This window comes from Atractosteus spatula, chromosome 12 (genome assembly GCF_055471065.1).
Source record: "Atractosteus spatula isolate fAtrSpa1 chromosome 12, fAtrSpa1.hap1, whole genome shotgun sequence".
Classification (NCBI taxonomy): domain Eukaryota; kingdom Metazoa; phylum Chordata; class Actinopteri; order Semionotiformes; family Lepisosteidae; genus Atractosteus; species Atractosteus spatula.
In genome coordinates this window covers 7,607,279-7,629,810 of record NC_142717.1, presented here as the reverse complement: position 1 = coordinate 7,629,810, position 22,532 = coordinate 7,607,279, and the positions used below count along the sequence as shown (strand labels likewise).

General features: G+C 35.8%; 1 protein-coding gene across 1 annotated transcript in view; it reads left to right on the top strand.

Annotated features, from left to right (window-relative positions):
- The window catches only part of sdc2 (syndecan 2), a 54,056-nt gene that overhangs the window by 25,480 nt on the left and 6,044 nt on the right, over positions 1-22,532 (top strand). Inside the window, exon 2 of the mRNA XM_088928640.1 lies at positions 18,316-18,433. Coding sequence (XP_088784766.1) covers positions 18,316-18,433 — 118 coding nt within the window. The remainder of the gene's footprint in view (positions 1-18,315; positions 18,434-22,532) is intronic.

Genomic DNA, 22,532 nt, shown 5'->3' with positions numbered 1-22,532 from the left:
TTCCACCATGTTTCCCCCCCCATAAATAGCATACGTATTTATATGTTCAGTAAAATGTCAAGTTTTATACGGGTTGTATTGGTTTTGTCACATTCAGATGTTTAAAGGAGCACTAAAATTAAACATGACAAATGTTGTGCGTGAAGGGTGTGGGCTGATTTAGACCTGTACTCTTTCAAAGTTTAACCATTCACTTAACTTCAACTGCAAACCTCAGACACAAACCTGGGATTAAGGCAGCTATTTGTACTTTGCCATGACACTTCCATACAGTAGATCTTGGAGAAAATCTGGATGTGCCTGAGTATTTCTATATGTACAATGACTGCTGTCGAAATGAGGCCAAGGTCAGAGATATTGTGCTAAACTGGGCACTGCATTTCATACTTTGGAAATCACAGCTACTATAAGTTTCCACATCTATTTTTAAAAATAGTTAAAGCTACAGACTGCTTTATTTATTTATTTGACAACACACAGAGTGTTAGAGAATGTTCAGATAATATTTAATCTCTTTTTGAGTAAGGTTACATACTATGTCCCTAACATTTTATAAAGTGATATATCTTTTATAGTGAAAATACTTTACAACAGTACAGTGGCACATGTCATAGTCTCCTGACATTTTCTTTATCATTTCCTCTTATGAAAAAATATTCCATTAATATTAAACCTCCCATTAATATAAACTTGAATGAAAAGGTTAAACTACATGTGAGATTTTACCAAAATCACAAGCGCTATAACATTCTCTTTCCTACCCAGGACTTTCACATTTGGTTTATGAATTTAAAAGTTGATATGAAAATATAGATTTTTCAAGTTATATACAGGTATGTATGTTAAAGGAAGTCATTCCTGATTCGGGAAAAAATCGGTTTGTTGGTATATCCTGTGCAAAATGTCACAAGTGGCAGTAGAATCCATTTACCCAATTTTATTTTTAGTACTATACTGAAGCTTCACATGTATAGTAGTTGCATTCAAGCTTGAGATATCATATCTTATCTAGGTCATCCTGACCCCTTTGTATATGGGTTGTGGCTGTTATTTAACAGAAATAGCAAAAGCACTGGACTTTTTTTTTAAAATGGACTAAAATGTGCTTCGCAGTACTTTTGACATTATGCATTATTTTATGACAGAGTTATCTTGGGCAAGGAGAAAGTAGTTGGCACAACTCAAGTATAAAGTATTTTGTATGCTCGGCAAAAAGACAGCTCGTCTATTGCTGGTTTTTTACCACCTTCAGTGCTACCCGAGAAAGTACATTAATTTAAATTTGATTACTCTGATTTAAACTGGAGAATATCCTTTTTAATACAGTATGCCCTCAACTTTCTCTTTCACCAAAAAGTTCATTTTGTTCATCTGGAATGGACTATGTGTGCATGGAAAACTGTTTTGAAGTACATCTGTTTTGGGATTAACTGCTGAACAAGTGAGAGGGTAAAAGGATTTAGGCTTGCAGTTCTGTAAGTACTGAATGATGACTGTCTTCCTGGAGGTTTGATTTACTTGGTGATTGAACAAGGAATGCTAATCCCTATTGGCCATTCTGGTTTAAAATGAGACTTCTGTGCTGTGACTGAGGAAAGGATGCTATGTTGTGAGAATGCGTCCAATATTATAACTACTGGACCTTGATGTGGGAAATCATGTAATGCTGTCTTGTAGACAAAAACATAACGACTTAATTCAAAGCAAAGCTTAGTTTGGCTCAGTTTCTTTTTATTTCATAATGAATTACTGTAATTTTCTATGCCTGTTTCAGAAGTGATTGTATGACACAAGTAAGCTTGATATTTGTCTTGCTGACATAAGTACTCATTTCTTGGCTGTTAATTTTTTTTTACATTAAGAGGTACTGTATATGAACATATCTTGCAGTACACAAAGGGCAGGTTTTAATTGTTGCTGTTAGTTTTGTTACTCTGGACAGAAGGTATTTATTTACTTGTATATGAAACACTTGATTGTTGAGCATGATAAAGCTCAACAGTTCTGTAAGTACTTACCGATGACTAATACCTATCATGTGTAATTAATATCCATCATATATAACCTTGTTTCCTCTTTAGAGGATAGTTCCTGTCACTTTACTTTTTGTTTCATTGAATTATTTGAAAAGGGCATTTAACTATTTTTTTTATTTTCACATGATACATTAGCGCTAAAAGCAGCTTGCGTTTTTAATGTTCAATGGAAAACACTGCTTTAAAATAAATATCTAGTCATTAAAATTATTAAATTTGAGAAATATTGCATTCCCTTTAATTCTCAGTAATTGTTTAGTTGCTTCTGTCTTTATATGAGATGAAATGCCAAGTACTTTGTAATGTGGTCTGTTTTGAAGTCAGCTTGCACAAAGAATAAGGCTTTCAGAGCTCTTGTTGGTTGACAATTAATTAGTTCCTTGTTAAGAAACCCCAGGGCATGGCTAAAAACAATCCCTTTAGGACCAGTTACTGTCTAATGGATTAAAAAGAACCACTACAGATCACAGCTTTCAAATAGGTTTTACTATGCCTAGCTGAAATGTAAACTAAGATGATAGGAACACACAACTTTGGAATGCTTAGTAGTTGTCATCAGATAGTTTTCCAGATTTATCATTGCTTAAATAGCCTACGTCATTTTATTGATATTTAAAGAAGAGTTTGAAGCCTTATTTAATGAATTAGCATAGTTTTGTTTAAAAAGAATACATATTAAAGATAAATATAGACTAAAGAAATGGGCAATGAACCATTTCTGTTGGAAAATGTATTACCAGTTTATTAATGGAAAATCAACGTAGTGTAGACACATTATTTTGTGTTTTAGGGTCTAGATAGGACAGTTGGTGGTTGTCTGAAATTCTGTAAGTACGATGATTGTTACAAGCAGGCAAAAAAGCAAGATCCTTCATTGCAAAGGCCTTGTTTAGATTAATTTCAGTCCGCCTGTGAAAAACTAAAGGGAATGTATTATTTAGTAACAGTTGTCGACATTAAACCGTCTTAAAATATTGGCCTAGCAGGTCCATGTTATGTTCAGTTAAAAAAATCTTTACAATACTTCTAAAAATATGTGTTTACATAAATGTTTTCCAATGGAATGTGGGGCACAGTAGGCTATTGCATAGTGTTTCTTGTGAATTATTCAAAATAGTCTTGACTGCTGCCAGACATCTTTGCCTTAAAGTATGCTTTGCAATTCTCAACTGGATTTTTTCCCCATTTTTGGAGATGTATAATACATTTTGGGAGCCTGAAAAATGGTTTCTTCTTTATTTGTAGAAACACATTGGCAATTAACACACGTCAAGAAAGCACTTTGCATACAAATACAAATATAGACATCAAATAAATTATTACAGAAGTGAAATCCCTCTTGCCCAAAGTATAAATTTGACCTTTTTGGTGTGTAGACTTTAATAGTAATCAACTTTTATGAAGTTGAAATGTATAAATATTTTGGAGTTCAAATGCTGTGCATTTCAGTTTTTAATGGGTTCTGCTTTATACTTTTCATACCTTACATTTCTGTTAAGATGAAATTCCAACTAAGAAAACCAATGTAAATATTCTAATAATCTGAAAAGTGACTTGGCTTTTTGCTGAATTTTGAAAAACTAGTAATGTGCAACACATAAGTATATATGCAAAGGAACAAGTAATAGGTTTATTCCATGCTGAAAAGAGAAGAGAGAAAACACAAAGCAGCTACCCACCTGAACTACATAAATATATATGTAAAGTGGTTTAGAAAATAAATGTACTGTACTATATATACAGTTCTCATCTATAAGTACTAAGATAGTGAAGTCAAAATAGTTTTTTACTGTATACTCAAACGATCAGATTTGAGTTAAAAAGATGAATATGGGGTAAAAATGGAGAAGATCCCCTTTTATTTCTGGCTATTTCTGTCCATATGTGCTTTAACATTTTGAAATAATACAACTTTTTGTGTTCCCCTGTTTTAGGTAAGCGTTAGTATTAGGACAAATTAACTAAAAGTAAAGCAGAATAAAACTTAGATGAGAGATGAGAGATGCTGTGCCAAGCCTTTGCTGCAGCCATCTTCAGTTGCCATTTGTTTTGGGGGGTTTCGAACGTCAGTCTCCTTTTCAGCAAGTGAAATGCATACTCGATTGGATTTAAATCAGAAGATTGACTTGGGCAGTCTAAGACATTCCACTTCCCCCCCCTCCCCCCCCAGTGAGCTCGTTGGTTGTGCTAGCAGTGTGTTTTGGGTCTTTGTGTCTTGCTGCATGATGAAGTGCTGGCCAGTAAGACTGGAGGCATTTTCTTGTACACAGGCTAACAAGATGTTTCTGGGCACTTCTGAAGTCATTGTGCTGCTATAATCATTAGCTACATCTTCAATAAAGATGAGTGAGCCAGTTCCAGAGGCAGCCATGCATGCCCAAGCCATGATACTACCCCCACCATGTTTCACAGAATTGGTACACTTTGGATCGTCTGCAGTTCATTCCTTTCTCCACACTTTCGCCTTGCCATCGCTTTGGTAGGGTTTTATCTTTGTCTCATTGGTTCATAACGCGTTGTTCCAGAACTCTACTGACACATCTCTGTACTTCTTAGCAAATTATAGTCTGACCTTTTTGGTGCAGGTCAGAGGTTTTCCATCTTGCAGTTTAGCTTTTCTAATTCTGCTGTCAAAGCCTTCTTCAAACAGTAGATTGTGATAACTTTACCCTTGTAATGTCAACTGCAGTTGTTTTTCTCGGGCAAGCTGGTTGCTGCCGATTACTAAGTACACCAATGGTTTCTTTCTTTTTCAAGATATTCCCGATTGCTGATTTTGCTGTACCCAGGTTCTGTGCTGTGGTTCTGATCGAATTCTTCTTTTCTTTCAGCACCCAAATGGCTTGCTGTTCTTTCAAGACTGTTCTCTAGGCTTCATGATGGTTTACACATACTGACTCCAAATGCACAAACCAAAGTGAAGAACAAAGGTTAAATCCAATGCTACACATTTACACTTCTTTAACATGTGCACAAACAATGCAACAGGAAACACATGGCCAATAAGAAACACCTAGCACTCAATTGTCCCACTGCTTATGCTACCTGAAATGGGAGGACAGTACACAAAAAGTTTTACAACATATAAGCACCGAATGACCCAGAAATAAAAGGTGACATTCTGTGCTTTTGCCTCATTCATCTTTTCATCTCAAATCTGAACTGCTTGAGTTAACAGCACAAATAGCGATTTTGACTTCACTCTCCAAATACTTATAGAGGGCACTATATACGTATGAAATGTACAAAACAAGAACTTTAAAGTGAGGTGATTTGTATTTCTTATCCTGTTAAGATCGGATATACACTCTCTTTCATGGGTTGTCACAGTAAAGGAAGAGTCATCATTAGAAGGGAGCTGCTTATTGAATAAATCTGATGTTAACCCAGTTTCTGTATTACAGTTTTTTTCATGGTATTCTTTTTATAGAAACATAAACAAGGTTAAGAACAGAACATTCAGGCTGTTGTTGCTTGACATTTGCTATACATTGAGTGAATATATCATAGCATCAAGCCTAGTCATGTAATTTTCTGGTATCTCAGTTTCCTTTGTGTGTTCTGATAGTGCATTGATTTATTAATTTTCCCATGGACGATTAATTGATAAAAAGACACATTTTTGGAGGAGTAATGAGGTCCTGACTACTTTATCAAAGTAATTGAAGATTCCATGCCACTATCTGTAAGAGTAGGAGGTGTTAGTTAACCAGATCTTGGTTAAATTCCAGTCTGAGTTTTCTCCATTTTGCCTGCATAAAAAACCCACCTGCACTCAGCTGGTAAAACTACTTTCTCACTTCTCTAACATAATGGCTGCCATGCATCACCATGGTGCATGCTGTGCTTCAGTGAATGAAGTGAATTCCTGCCTTCCCATTGGAATAAAAAGAGCTCCACAAAATCAGTTAATTATGCTAGAAGGTATACAAAGTGATGCAGGTAAATGGCACATTCTTGTAACACAGGCATTGCTGTGCCAATTCCTTATACCCTATTGGAAAAAGGACTTTTTCCATGTTACAAGCGAATATATGAAGTAGTGATTTCAGGATTTTTGTGCTACAGCTTAAACTCATTGCTCAGAATAAATACACAATTGCACAGAGAAGAATGGAATACATGATAAAGTTAGTCATTGTTACTGTTGACCTCAATGAAGAGTGCTTCCAAATAAGAAAATAAAAACATCTTTCACGAAGGCCACTTAGGAAAGACTTTTTCCAAAATATAATGCATTAGTCAACCAATTAACAATGAAACCATCTCAACTTTATTTATGACAGGAAAATTCAAATGTTTGTAGGGATTTTACCAAGTTAGCATAAAATTCAGTACGGTTACTACAGCAGCTACTTTTACAAGCTTCACTTTACTGTAGAGTATCCGTAGATCTGTGCTGAGATAGCTGTATGGCATCATACAGCAGTCCATAAATACTACAAGAAAGTTATTAAAAGAACCCTCATCAAAGCAGATAATGAAACATTTGTCAGTTTTATTCAAATACTTTATTAAAGATGAAAAATGATTAACAGGACATTTAATAATAACAGTTTGACAGGGTAGGATTAACTTGAAGTACTAACATAAGGGAAAAAAACTCTTCACGTTGTCATACATTTTTGAGCTCTCCACCAACCTGTAAAATTCAATTATATCAGGTTTGATTGACACTGTATTAATTGAATGTACTTTAATTGCTTAAAATATACGGAGACAATTACTCAATTAGAACCTAATCTTCAATCAATTAAAATCCTCCACAAGAAATGCACTTTAATTTCTAAAAGTTCTGTTAATTATGAAACTAACCAGACTTTGAATTGCAGTTGCATTAAAAAGTTGTGTTTTTCTGAGTCCAATGAAACAAAATATTTAAATTTGTCAATAATGCTTAAAAAGCAAAGATGTAGAGGTGATAAAATACTTGGTATCAATTATTATAAGAATAGCAGTGTTTGGTAGACCACATAGACCTACAGTTTCCTTCCAGAAGAATTTTGAAATCTGCAGTTCCTAAGCAGATCATTTGCATTTCACCTTAAGGAACAATTAAAGGTCAGGACTAAGGTTATTTTTGGACACACATTTATGGATTCCTGCACAGTATGTGTTCCACAATAACTATGACTGTATGCACCCTCTAGGGAGTGTGTGCAGTTTTGCAGGTGACCATTAGAAGATATGATGGCAAGGACATTAACAGCATAATTGGTTTCTTGTATATATTCCATCACGCCTGTGATCCTGTGCAAACTGTTATAAGAAGGCGTTATAAGAATATTTTGCAAGTGCCCCTTTGTGAGAGGTCAATGATCATGTCTTTTTCTCGTTTGTAAGTGTTCTGGTTTGTGTTCAAAAGTAGCCATTACTCTAACTCTACCATGTATTTCATTCTTTTGTGTCCCAAAATCACTATTTCATGCATCAGTTTGCACCATGTCACATGCTACAGAGGACAGAAGGTGGCTTACCTCTGTCATACCACTTGCCACCTCGCCATCACATAAATAGTACCAAATATAAAACAAACATACAGTATGAATAGCTAAAACAAAGTGTAGAAAACTAAGAAATAGTAAGCTATTTTTACTGTATTCGACAAAAGCCAGTGGGTTGGAAAGCTTAAACAAAGTCACTGTTAGAGTAATTTGGCAAAATCCCAGTTACCTGATCAGTTTTGTATGTAATCTTAAAAAAAAATCACTGGCTGCAGTAACTAAATGCAGCAACATACTGCATAGAGTATTCCGTGTGGAAGCAGTTCGAGATCTTCCTGTCTGTTTTTCTTAATCAAAGCTAAACTGAATTTCAACAAATACAGAATGGTGGGAATTGTAAAAATATTTAACAAGGGGTGATGCACCCAGCTAAATTAATCTTTAACAATCCAAGAGAAATTCCATGTTGTACCGATAGTAATCTGTTTTTAAAGTAACATAACGTATAGGAATAGTAAAATTTAAAATAGGAAGCAAAATTTCTTCTTATCTCAAATTACAGTTCCAAAGTGTATGAGGTTTTACATTATCATCCAGGAAAATATCCCTCCCAACAGGAAGGAAGTGGTGTAACATGGAGTGAAGATGATCACTCATTGCCATTGGGTAGAGGTTAGCATTGACTGTGCCTTGTAAAGGAATGGATGCACCCAAACCATCCCATAATAATGCGGCCCACAACACCGTAGAACCACCAGACCCCTGCACTGTTAAAATCAAGCACTCAGGACTGTCGAGGTCTGTAGTATAGCACTACTTAGGAACTGAAGCATTTGTCGAGAACATGATGAAAGGTGATTCCTCTGACCATATCACGTTTGTCAGTTTGCCTATGCACTTCATACCACTGGGCTTGCAAACATACATTGCCAGGTGTGATGAGTGTTTTTTGCTCTGAAACCCGACCCTGATATTCCACTCTTTGGATTTCTCAGCATACTGTTTCGGATGAAGTGGGCTGCCCGTGCCCTAGGTTGAAATTTACTGTCATTTGATCTGCGGTTGCTGGGTTTGTTTTGAATTTCAAACGAATGCATGGATATTGGGATCCTGGAGCATGCACTTCTGCCTGTTGCTGCCACTGTCTTTCCCTCACGATCCTATACTGAAATTGTGTTAGACGCTGCTGGTTGAGAAATGCCAGCAGTTTGAGTGGTCCTGGTCACTAAAGCTCCTACTATCCAATTACCACTCTTCCAAAGTCACTAAGATCTTTTCTTGCAACCATTGTATCCATACTGTAATTGCAGGCAACCAGGCCTGTCTAGCAGTTTTATACATAACCCTTAGCATGCTGGGATGCTGTTTGCTTAATTAGCAAATGAGCCACACGTGTGTGGAAGTTCTTTACTTTCAGTAAACTTGGTGTACTTCATTTACCCAGGCATTTCCATTTTTTGTCCACTGCCTGTAGTAAGGGCCTTAATTCTCTTAAATGAAAAGCATCTTACCCAAAACACAAACGGATCCGTTGCATTAGTAGAGGCTGTTAAATTTAAAAGTAGATTATAGTATATTAAAGTACTTGATCTTAAATGTACCAATGTAAAAGAAACATCTTGACAGTATGATGCATAGCACCTTTTTACAACAATTTTGTGCAGGATGTGTGGAATATAATGACAAAAAATCATTCCAAATGCACAAACTACACAAGACATAGAGCTCTGCTTTAGACTCTTCCTAACCTCAGCCCTACCAAATTCTATAATATTGCATCTCTGCATGCATAAATCAGGGCACAGATTATGACAAATGCAATAAATAGGCCCTTGTTGAATTTTGTGAGATATCATACAACGTGAAAGGCAAATGTCATCTTCCACTTGCCGTTTTTTTTACCAGAGCTCATTTTGACTTACTTTATAACTGTTGTGAGTTTGAAACAGGGTGGTAATATGTAATTTGCCTTTGAGGATTTAGAATTTAAAATCTACGATTTGATTTTCGTCTTTGTTGTTTTTTTTGGGCAGGATATACGACAGATGGTGCAAAGTGAGTAGAAGGACAGTTTGCAATTATATAGATAAAAATACACAAGGTAATTTGTGATAATGCTAATACAGTATGACTACTAAGAAACAATTGGACACAACAAAAAAGCAATATATGTACACAGATTTGAGGTATACCATATACAGTTTTATTAATACAACAACAAAACGGCTTTAACAAGCCAACAAGAGTGCAACAATACATGAATTAATCAGCACTTGTACAAATGGCTGATTACTCTCTTAGGGATTACAAAGAGACCAGTAACATCAGAGTTAAAATACATAGACTGTAACACTTATTGTCAACACCCTAAATTAAATCAATCTGATATCTTTATTCATACGCTTGAAGACAAGTAAATATTTAGCTGCTAGTGTCAACTACCCATTATCAAATGTTTGGAATAATAATTTACTTCTCACGTTTTGTAATGTGAATATTGAATTTATTCTTACCTGAAGCAACACTGGCCAGGCCATCCTGGAGAGAGTTGAAAGTCATGCAGGGAAACGGAGCTAAATCTGGACTTGTTATTGTTGTGGCCATTCTTCTTCTGCCGGCTAAGTGCCATAACGTGAACTGTTGGCCCTTGAAATGGGAAAGAATACCTTGCTAGCATTGCATTGAGCTCAGCTTTTCTTCTATAGTATGTGCATGCCAGGTCCACGTCCAGTCTGCGAGCGAGATGCAGTTGGGCCTGTTTGAGTCGTACTGATTTGAGTTGCTACTGTTGAATACACATTTGATGTTTTGCGCTTTTCAACAAAAGTCCAACCATATTTCGTTGATCAGGTGAAATTACAATTGGTAGCTAATCTAAGATTAACTCTTAGGTGGAATTCTGTTTATGTACTTACTCTCTCTCTCATCCTTGTGTTACCTGTAATTAAGTGAATTTCTTTGTAGCGCAGATAGTAGTGGTTGCGGCCACATGGATGATTAGCACGTGAAGTTGGCACCCTTTGAGAAAATTGTCAGTGCTGTGCATCAACTTTTAAGTCCAGTAATCATGGCTGGTGATTGGTTGTGATGTCTTCAGTATCGTTCTCCACCCAACGGCATCCTCATGGATTGGTCATCCTTGAATGATTGAGCTAGTGTAGGGTAAGTAGACCTCGTAAGGGTAACACTCTGGATGGGTGTTCCCTTTTGGGGTTGCAGACAAAGACCCACTGAGGGTTAGGCACTTCATCACTGGAGGTGTTAAAATGGAACCAATTTATATGGCCTGGGTTGTGTTCAAATATGCTGTTCATTTAAGCGCCCCATCTCAGACACAGTTGTAAGGCAAAACGCAGAAGAGATAAGATGTGATGGGATTATTGTCCATTTGAGGCTAATGAAAAATAAAAAAAAAACACTAATTTTTAATCTTAGTAATAGGTGTTACTGCTACAACATTGACTTCTAGTCTTTATCCTTCTCAGTTCTGTGCATTTAGATGCACTTGATCTGTAATCAGCCTTAAGGGTTTGTTTTTTGTGGATTCCTTGATTTGTTTTTTTTCATTAGTTAAATGTATTCAATGGAAACCCAAGCAGGAGATTGTGTTGGCAAAAATAGACATCACAGTGTAAAATGTAATGTACACTTTTGCATTTTCTCTGTATACTTTTATACATACTAAAGCATAATAAAGCTATACTTCTATTCCGTGAATATGTCTGTGAATAGCTTTTTTTAAGTGATACCTCAGCGCACGTCATATAGGTTGTATTCCAAAATGCATACCAATTAGAGGAATTTTGTAATTGAGACACACGAGGGGGAACCTAAGCCAAAAAGCTAAATTGATGAAGGCCCAGAGTGCTGTCAGTAATCTCACAATTTGACTGAACTGAAAATGTAGAAAAAAAAATTAACAATTTTTTTTAGTCTAAAGTTGATAGTATGGAGGTTGCATTCCATCGTTACATTTCAAGACTGTATACAATGTCGAGTTTTTACAGCTGTTTCTGTAGCTTTTTGTAAGAATTCTTTAAAACTGTTTTGAAGGAGAAGGAAGAATAACAGCAAGCCCTTTCAGGTCATTTGCTCATAGACGTATGGTATGGACAAGTCAGCCCTTTTTTGCTGAGCTAGTAAGAGCATAATTTTACAGATAAAGAGCTAGAAGAAGACCCAGGAAGTCTCTTCTCCCAACCTTTGTTCCCAAAAACAACAACTAAGCTGTGAGAAGTAGTGGATTTGTGGTCTTGTCCACATTTTAATAAAGTGACTTGCAGGCATGAGCTTGTTTGTGTAGGAATCTTTCGCCTTTTCTCTCCTACCATTTCTTGAGCTGTAGCATCTCCTTAGAGACTTTAAAAAGTGAACTCCGACTAGTTATTCATCAACCAGTAATAGCAGATTTTTTCCAGTAGATATTTTATGTCATATCACAAAATGTGTCTTGTAGAAAAAGTAGTTACAGAGGTATCCGAAACATACTCCACTGGGCCGTTCAGCTTGTCAAAAAGAAAATGCAACATATTTCTAGTAAGATTTAATTTATGTGCTGTAACTATTGCAAGTTTTTTGTTAGTATGGAAGGCAGCCTGATGGTAACATTTTATCTTTAGTTAAATAGTTTCTCTTTAGGACGTTCAGGATATGTTCTGAAACCGAAACAAGGACATTCAAATTAAGCCTGAATCGTATTCTGTTTGTCTCCTGAAAGATAGTAGTCTTGCTAAGATTTTCAGATGAAAAGCTTCGTACATGAATGGAAAAAAATCAAGTTTTCACTTGGGGTGCTAGGATCTTTCAGAATAAATTATTTAATTGTTTGTAGTCCGTATTAATTTAGTTCTTCCACTGTTACTGTGGTATGGCTCAAAAGGGTGTAGTCTGGTGCCTTTTAAAATATATTTTTTCCAGGTCATTAAAACTCCCAAGACTTACAAACTCTGCAGATTTGGTGAAGCTGATGAAAGATGGTGACTCTTTTCTTAGCTCAGCCAAGATTGTGATGTTGCCAAAGTCTGCTGTTAAGTGTGTGGTCCTTTACAAATGGCAGACTTTAAACGATCGGTCTGACATCTGGAAGGCCGTAAGTGTGTAGCTTATGTTTTTTCTGGATGAATTGTGAAAGCAAACTAAACAGGGAGGTTCCATTTGGAATGTTTTCTTCAGGTTAGGAAAGTTTGTACTTTCAATAATTTTTTGGCATTTTATAAGGCCTTTGTATTTATGGAGGAATGTAGATGTACAGATGAGTAGTAACAATAGCAAACTTAACACAGAGATTATTTGTACAGTATGTGACTTATTAAATGAAACTGAAGACAAAAAACAATACTTAAATGTTGTATGGAAGTATTATTCATTTAAAGCCTGATCAGCTGGTGTTTTTGCAGAAGGCTGGTATTTTTACAATGGACGTGATGTGGAAAATTGGCAATATCAAAATTGTTTGGAACAGCTCACAGCTCCGTCTATTAACTTGAAACTTTTAAGGCAGATTCAGTTCCTGTAACATTTTTCAATTCTGCTTCATGAATCTGAAATACGCCACAAAGTACTGGACAGGAGAGATTTGCAGAGTATTGCAGGGAAAACAGCAACACTGTGTGAAATAATGCAATCGTGCTAGGAAAAGCCGGACAACCCAGACTTCAAGAATTACAGTAGCTGATTGAAAAGCTTCACTGTAGTTTTGGCACTTTTTAATTTAAGAGAGCACTGTTTGAATTGTGCTGTCGTTGACATGCTCCTGGTTTTCGTATCCTTGTAGTGTTAAACAGTCTCAAAACTTTTCATTTTTGCTGTAGGTCAGTTAAAGCCTACTTCATAACATTCTTTAATGAGTCTATTTACAGTCCGCCATGCACCAGCTCATGTCTTCAGCCTACATGGAAAAAAGGCAGTCAAATGGTGCAAAGAAACACTTTGTGCTTATGTAGGAGTTTTCATTGGTTTCAGTGAGTCAAATCACCTCCTTCTTCTCTAATATTGCAATTTTCTGTATAAATTAAAAGCCTGGGCCAAATACTTGTTATTGACAGTCTCGGCCTAGGAAGCATCTCTATTGTATAAAAATTTAAAACCATTATGCATATATGTTTTTGGCTTAAGGCCTGTCAGGAGGGAGTGATACAGAACAGAGGTTATGCTTGCTTTTGTGTATAAAACCACAGTTTTGAGGCTTCAGCAAAAAAGATGCATTTTCCTTGAAGTGTCTGTTGTAAAACAAAAGGTACAAGAACAGTTCTTTTCACTAATTCCTAAATGTGCATTATGAAAAATGTATAGTACGTTGCTTATACAGTATGCATAATATATACTGTACACCATGAAAAGTTTTTCATGTAAAGTGCTGTGCAGTCTTTTTTGTGGTGTTTTGTTTAAGGGAGATGTCGATGTCACACATCTTGAATGGCTATAACAAAGTCTTCTTTATGTAATCAACAGCAAGCATAAAGTACTAAAAATCAGGGGCTTTATTTTCAAAGGAAATGCAAATCACAGATTTAGTCTGAAATAATTAATAATAATAATTTAATAATTGCTTACACTTATATAGTGCTTTTCTGGACACTCCACTCTACCACCAATGTGTAGCATCCACCTGGATGATGCAGCGGAAGCCATACTGTACCAGAACGCTCACCACACATCAGCTATCAGTGGGGAGGAGAGCAGAGTAATGAAGCCAGTTCATAGATGGGGATTATAAGGAGGCCATGATTGGTAAGGGCCAATGGGAAATTTGGCCAGGACGCCGGGGTTACACCCCTACTTTTTGAGAAACGCCCTGGGATTTTTAATGACCACAGAGAGTCAGGACCTCGGTCTCATTCGAAGGACGGTGCCTGTTTACAGTATAGTGTCCCCGTCACCATACTGGGGCATTAGGACCCACATGGACCTCAGGGTGAGCGTCCCCTGCTGGCCCCACTAACACCTCTTCCAGCAGCAACCTTAGTTTTTCCCAGGAGGTCTCCCATCCAGGTACTGACCACGCTCACACCTGCTTAGCTTCAGTGGGCTGGCAGTGGTGAATTGCAGAGTGATATGGCTGCTGGTAATTGCAGCTGCTTTCCATTTTCAGAGCCATCTCTGCAGTGAAATAATACTCTTGTGACTGTATTGCAAGGTTGTCTCCTTGAATTGGGTGTTTCAGATCATTCCCTACTTATTCTGACCCACCTTACTGTTTGCAGTCTATAGTATGATTGCAGACAATCCATTTGTATCTCACTGCCTTCGTTCTTCTCTGTGAAGTTCTTTCTGGTTCACAGTTGCTCACTTAATATTAAACTACTCTGTTGTAAAAAGAAGTGGCTACTTGACTTTGTGGTTGCTTGGGTTTTGTTGGTTGCTTCTGTGGAATGATTTTTTTTTTCAGATTGTCCTACTTATTCCATTGTCTGTGGTTTTGCTTGCTCAGCCTTCAGTGTGTAAACTTTTCATACCTGTTGGCCTCACTATTGTAGAGCTGCAGTTTTGTGCAACTAAATTGACTAAAGTGGCCTAACAGCACATACTGTGTTGCATCTAAATTTAGATGACAGCCAGAGCTCTGTGAAAATAAGGCCCTTGGTCATTAGTACTGTTTTGCTGGACTACCCATTAACAAACAAATGGAATGTATGGTATAACCATATTACATAAAACAATCCTTTTATATGTAAGTGAATTGTGAAAAGTGAATTATCTAAGGTGTTAGAATTTAAAGGAAATGCAAAAGAAGCTTTCAAAAGGTGAATTTTGAACTTAACAATATAAGGAAAACAGGTTTTCCACATAAGTTTAATGAGAAAGAGCTGCATGATATCTTGCCTTATTTATAGGGCAGTGTAACTACTTATGGATCTGAAAGATCATGAAGATGTGAATTTAAATTGTCAGGTTTTAATGTACTTAAATTCATTCTTTTAAAGTCATCTTCAAAAATGTTTATAAGGTCATGTGGATAACATTGAAGAACAGCCTTAAAGACATGTATTGATTAATCAGCACCATGGAAATAATCTTATTCACCTGATAAGAGGAAGGCAGCTCTTATCACAAACCTAATTTGTTTTATTTATATTGGTCCTCCTCAAATTGAAAACCATTTAAAATACTAATTTTCACTTGATTTTGATTTAATTGACTAAACTAATTCTGAATTTCCTTTGTATTAGCTGTCTTACCTTTCCACGATCTTCAGTGTAAACTGTTAATTTGCTGTGATTATCTTGAATATCTCTGCTTCTAAACTGTGTCTATGGGCCACTTTCACAATGTTCTAGTTTTTAGTTTTCACAATAACAAAAGCCAATAAATATATACCTGTTTTTGCTACAAAGAAGAAAACCCCGTTATAGATGGCGAACGTATTGTACACAAGGGTGTACATGCTGAAGCTTGAGTCTTAGGTCTTTTTGGTCTACTGTTTAGATTTGTGCTTGTTGTGTTGCAGTGTGTGTATGCTCTTTTCATTTTATTTTAGCGTACAGTAAATTGCCTTTGCAAGAAATATCCATCTTGGGTCCATAAATATCAGGGTGGTTCTGAGAAAGTGAAGAAAGCATGAAATAATAAATTAAATATTTTAATTAATTGTTTCTAAATAATTAAGCAATTGGATGAGGATCAGTGATCAAAAGACATTTGTGTTGCTATGGCAGCTTCAACAGTCCATGCAATCTTTTTGCAAAAGGACAAGATAAAGAGCATGGCAGAATCTGGGGTTGGTGCTGTGAAACTGCATCACTTTGCAAAAGCAAGACATTTATTATTTCCACATTTTGGGGAATTGGAGTTTGAAAGAATGTTTCTTTTATGCAATTGTAGATGTGATTGTGATGCTGGTTGTTTTACTTGTTGTTGGAAGGCCTGATTGGTTAATATGATTTTACAGCTTATTTAGTGCTTTGCACAGTATATGTTGTTTAGGTTTGTTAATGTGCCAGTGAGTTCTTTTGAGGTGAATCCAATGCTTGATATTCTGGTTTCCTGTTCTAATGATTGGAGAGTGCTGGCTAATGCTCTAGGTTGGTCTTATACAAGTTAGAAAATTTAACATGGGATCCTATGGGAGTTCTGTTTTCTGTTTACGAATTTTCACCTTCCTGAAAGCTCTCAGTGTATGAGTTAAGCTTGTAAATCTAGGTATGACTGTATATGCTGTAAGTACTTTATCATTTGGATGAGTTTACTATAAGAGCTTTCACATAATGTTTCATGAAGGGACACTTTTATTACCTACACTTATATGAATGTGATTCTATTTATCAGTACAATAAGGATGACGTCTTGAATCTTATATCTAAAAAAACACTCTTTGGCTAAAAGTGAAATGATGTTGCTAGGAAAATCAACAAAAACAGGAAAAAGCAATAGAAAAGGATAAAATAAAGTTGCTGTGGTTTTGAACAAATTCCTCCTTTGATCAAAGAACTGTAACATGAATGCCTTTATTTAGAAAGTCACTGTTCCTTTCAGCTTACTGAAGAATTGTGCCATTTTAATCATCATGCCCTTAAGAGCTTTGTGGACCACATACAGTACCTGGACTTCTATTCTCCTTGCACTAGTTTCTTTAAAGAAAGTGTCTTGTCTTTTTTTTCCCCCTAAGATCCCTTTTTATTTGTAAGCAATGACTGGAAAATTGAATCTGGCTTCTTAGCATCAATGTTATCTGCTAAGTACACGAACTGGAAAAAGAATCAATACAGCCCATTGACTGAAGCAGGTTTTTAACACTGTCCACACCCCACCCCCCTCTCTCTATCTGTCTGATTGATTACAGGCACATTTGTACAGATTTCAAAAGCACAATCTGTATTAAAAACATCATCCGCTAGGATGAGCTTGAACAGCTTCAAATGACGTTTCCATGGGGGCTGCCATGCTATTTTGGCCAGCTAAAGCCATGCCACTGAGCTTCCAGAGAGCCTGGAGCTGTAGGCAAGAGACGTCTACTGAGTGATGAGTTATTGACACACTTTTTTCAGTGTTTTCCCATGTACCTTTAATCATTCGGCTAGAATCCACAGAACACAGGGGAGAACGTTGTTAAGTAGTTGGCTTTTACATTTTTCATTTGGACACCCCAATAACAAGACAAATGTTTCTGCATTTTTTCAAGTTACCAAGGGAACTGTTGTGGGTGGAATAAAGCCAGGTGTTTCTGCCCATGTTCTGTTAGATCAGAAAAGTGTTCCACTGATTTATAGTAGGGCGTGTTGCCATACATGTACATTCTCCTTTAGATACATCATTGCTTGGTTAATTCTGTACATAATAACGAACCGTATACAGTGTTGACATGTTTTTATAATTTAATATATGGAATATTCCATACTTTGGAGTTTAGGATGTGTAAGAAATGTATTAAGAAATAACACATTTCAACTTAATATCTTAATTAACTATTGGCATTTAATAATTTAATAATAACCATTTCTAATTTATAGGTGCTTTCTCTGGCAATAGAGTAAAAGCTACAAAGTTTAACCTTTATTTTGTATCTGCTTTAATAATTTGCTAGTTAGTTTGGGACTTAGGAAGACTGACAGACAAGTGTATTTTTAGCAATTGAACTGGTAAATTGTGTATGCAGAGTGTTCTCCCCATTTTCGTATGCACCTGTAAAAGACATTATCAGGTATGCTGCTTGACTTCTGCCTTGTCACAACCTACTACGTCAGCATTCAAATCATTATTGTAGGGATCATCTTAAAAAGAAGGAATATAGTAGTTGCTACAAAACAGTCAAAATGAAAATTGAAATCCATTTATTCCTCCTTATGTTGTTTTCTGTTTTAAATGATTCACAATTTATGTTTTTTTTCTTTTATTTACAGATATTGGCTTCAGCACAAGAAGTCAAAACAGCAGATGATAAAGATTTGTACCTTGATGATGGCATGTCAGGAGATTATCCTGTAGATGATGACGATTTTAATTCTGGATCAGGCTCAGGTAAGTTGTCAAATTTCCTTCTTTTTGATTTTGAACTTTTTTTTTCTGAAGTCAAGATTGTTAACCCTTTTCCTGGATTTTTTTCGCTAGTTTAATTAACACTGGTCCTTTAATGATTTATTGTACTGCTGATGATTGATTCAAGGTAGAAGTGTCCTTTGTTTTCACAAAAATATTGAGTGCCCTTGTTTTCATGCAAGGCTATTTGCAGTTGAGCTCTTGAAAGCCAAACTCATGTTTGGCCTACTCTAGTCGCCAGGTTACAGATTTAAACCTTAGTGACACATCGTTCTATCGATATTCACAGCAGGTCTTGCTGGATGGAAGATAAATACACTTTTATGGAAGTCTTTTTCTTGAAGAGGATGCTCAAATTTTCAATAGTGGAGTATAGAAGACATGACTATACAAGGAAGAGTGTCATTTTGTCATACATTGCTCTGCAAAGTAGTTTGAATTTTTTTCACATTTTGTTACTTTAAATCCTTTAAATCACACTTTAAAAGCAAAAAACAAAAACAAAGTAAATGGTTAATCAGAGTGAAATAAAAATAGAAAAGTCATAATTACATGTGTATCCAAACCCTTTGTTGTGGCAAATATAATTTAATTTTAGTTAATTAGGGTAACCAAAACTTGTTTTAAAACTCTTTTATATAAAACATACAAGCTATCACAACAAGACAATTTTCTGATTTTTGTGGAACTAAACAGTTTAGTACACATTTGGTGATACCAGTGTTGCCAACAGTGACACTGAAAGAGTTACAGAGTTCAGTGGCTGAGATGGAAGAAAATGTCCGTGAGTCTGTAATATCTTGCATTTAGGGGATTTGTATGGAACCAAAAAAAAATAATCTCAAATCCATTTGAACAAAGCACCAAAGTGATACCGCTAACGTGACTAATGTTTTTGTGGTCAGACAAGACAAAATTGGAGCTTTTGAGGTCTAAATATAAATATTTACATCTGTTGCAAACCCAACATAGTATATCACTCAGTCAACACCATTCCTACTGTCAAGCTAGTGGAGGCAGAATTGTGTTATAGTTCTGCACATCAGCAGGAATTGGGAAGCTTGTCAAGACTAAAGGAGCAGTCCTAACTTGATTCATATTTAGGAGCGATCTTCAAGCTTGAGAGCTTGAGCAAATCTACCAAGACAAATAGGCAAAAATTGCACCAAGCAAATTGCATCTACAATTGCTGTCAAAGGTGCTTCCATCTAATATTTAATTCACAGGTTTGAATACTTAGGCAATCTACATTTTTCTGTTATTTTTTCTCATTTGTTTTTCTTGACATTTACTCTGACTTATTTAAGCTGTAGACGTCTTAAGTTTTGGCATTCAGGTTTGAAATGAAATATTAAGATAAAATATTAAGTGTATGCATGATTTTATAATTTCACAAAATGGGAGGGAAAGGGTCTGAATACTTTTGCAAGCCATGTTTGGTGGGTGCTCTTCCATGCCAATATATCAGGCACTAGACAGTATATCAGGCAGTAACAATGATTACTGTAGAACCTGCTTTAGTCTGGTATCTTTTATAGAAAAAAGTGCTTGAGTTTTTCACAATGACTAAGATATGTCATACAGCAGGCTGAAAGCTGTTACTCAGTGGAAAGAAAAAGTAAAACATGATAGTCTTTTTTTCTTAGTTATTCCAACTCGGGCTCAGCACCTAAACTCGTAGTATCCAAGATTTTTTTTTTCCCCTGAGATCAAAATAGAAAGCTGGACTTTGCAGAATTTCCATTCAGATGTGAGTCTTCCAGCGTTCCAGTAGCAGAGCTGGAACAGTTATGCTGCTTGATATTTCTTGAAATAATGAATTATGAACTCAGGAATTATGTATTGTGATTGAAGTGTGATGACCTAAAGCTGTTTTGTTGTGAGAGACAATACCCCTAACTAAAACATTACAATTCTTTCTTAGAACATTCCTTAGTAAATTAAAGGTCCTTACACTTTTATATATTTAGACACTTTTTACTGTTGAATTCCTCTGTATAAAGTTATAATTTACTGACTTCCAACAAAAAGTATATTATGTGCTTTGTAATTAAATATACTACAGTATGTACGCATACAGTATGCTGGCTTGAGTCCAGCTTTCTGTTCCAGACTTTTAATTAATCCACAGTCTGTGGATTTGAAAGACACACATGATTAATTCAAAAGTGCCCTCACAAAGTTGAGTAATTTAATAAGTTATTCTTTTAATATCCAAAGTGTTTACTTTTTCATTGTGTGACCTGTAACAAATTAATACAGAATAATATCTGATCAAGAACATGTTGACTTTTCTCTAGTTGTAATGTGGTAGAGGACTTAGATACACGGTTTATTAGCTTTATTCTGTGGATATGGGTATCAAATGAGTGTTTCTATTCCTTTAAGTTTGAGGGCTCATGTCTGGTCTATCTGGGAAGAGCAACAGGGCCTAACGTAAGGGTTATAAATGAGCACAGCAGACTGTGACAAAGACTGTGTCACCCTAACTATAATGAGAGACAAGCCACTAAATCCCTTCTCATTCAGTTTATTTTTAGATGAAATAAATTCACCTGGTTACAGACTTCTAGTTAGCTATGTAGAAATAAAGCTGTTGTAAAGAAAGGAATTCTAACCAAAAAAAATCAAAACTTAAAAATGGTTTGGGGGGGGGGGGAGGAGTTATAAAAGAGAAGAGTCTGTGCAAAGTCCATATCTAGATTACAAAGGACTGAGATAAAACAGGCCAAAATAAACAGTAGTTACATTGTCAAATTAAATTGTAACTTGAACCACATTTTACTGTTGATTTGTGGTTTAAATAAACTAACGATGCTACTATAAAAAATAAATATCAAAACTTTTTTTTGCAGATCAGGAGCTTCAGAAAGGTGTAGTTTCAAAATAGTATATAAGTATATACAAAGCAGTATATAAAGTAGTGTAGCATATAAAATAGTAGGCAACAGAGGAGCCCTATATTATCACACATAATGCCCCAGAAAACCTGTTTCAAGCATGCTTAAGGCTTCTAAATCAACACAGAAAGAATGATAACGTGTTGGTCTGCACGGTTGTCACAGGGTTCTGGCTCCATTTCCAAGCAGGGAGGCCTCTCTGTGTGGAGTTGCATGCTCGCCCTAAGTTTGCAATATTTTTGCCACATGCTTCAGCTTCCAGACTTGGTTGGGGATTTATTTTCTACTACTTGGTATGGGACTATAGAGGAATATAACCAGATGAGTTTGGTGGGCAGAATGGCCTTGTCTCATCTGTTGTCTTTATGTTATGCCTAACAAAGTGCCATATTGGAGAGGGAGCTGGGGTTGTTTGACACTCTACTAGATTGTTAGAGCAAACTCGTAGCTTGATACAGATTGTATAAAACGTTTTGTATTCGTGTAATGCGAAGGCAGGGCTTGGGTGGCACATCAGGGGAAACTGAGCAGAAAGGTCTACATTTTAGGCCTTAAATATAAAATAAATTCTCATACATCATGGTATGAATGAAGGGGGGTTCAGTGTCAAGTCCAAACCAGCCTAATATAGTCTTGGAAATGTTGGCAGACTTTATAAAAAAAAAAACATTGTTCTTTATTTATTCATGTAGACTACTTTAACATGTTGTTTATTTAAATATAGTTATTTATCCATAAACATTTAAAATTTTATTTAACACACTGATTCATCCTAGCATTTCAGTAAATCCTGCAAGTGAAAAAAGAGTGGAGAAAGCATGTGCTGTATGTCATAGGAACAGTTATATTCCAACAATAATTAACACAAAATAATGACACATTGATTTTTTTTCTACTTTTTAGCATGGTATTAACATTTGCTTGTTCCTTACATGACTTATAAATGTCTTCTTTTCTCTCTAGAATTTAATAATAAGTCAACAAATGAGAGGTAGTGGAGGAAGCATCATATTGATTAATTGATTTGTTCATGATTAACCATGACACTCTTGAGTGGCTTTATTGCGTAAACACTGAAGAACTTGGTCAGTGAGGTTAGATTGTGTATGGATCATGAAGTGAATGTTTTACAGGGTTCAAGTGTAATGGTTTAGGCAGAATTGTCAAGTCTCTAGTCTCTA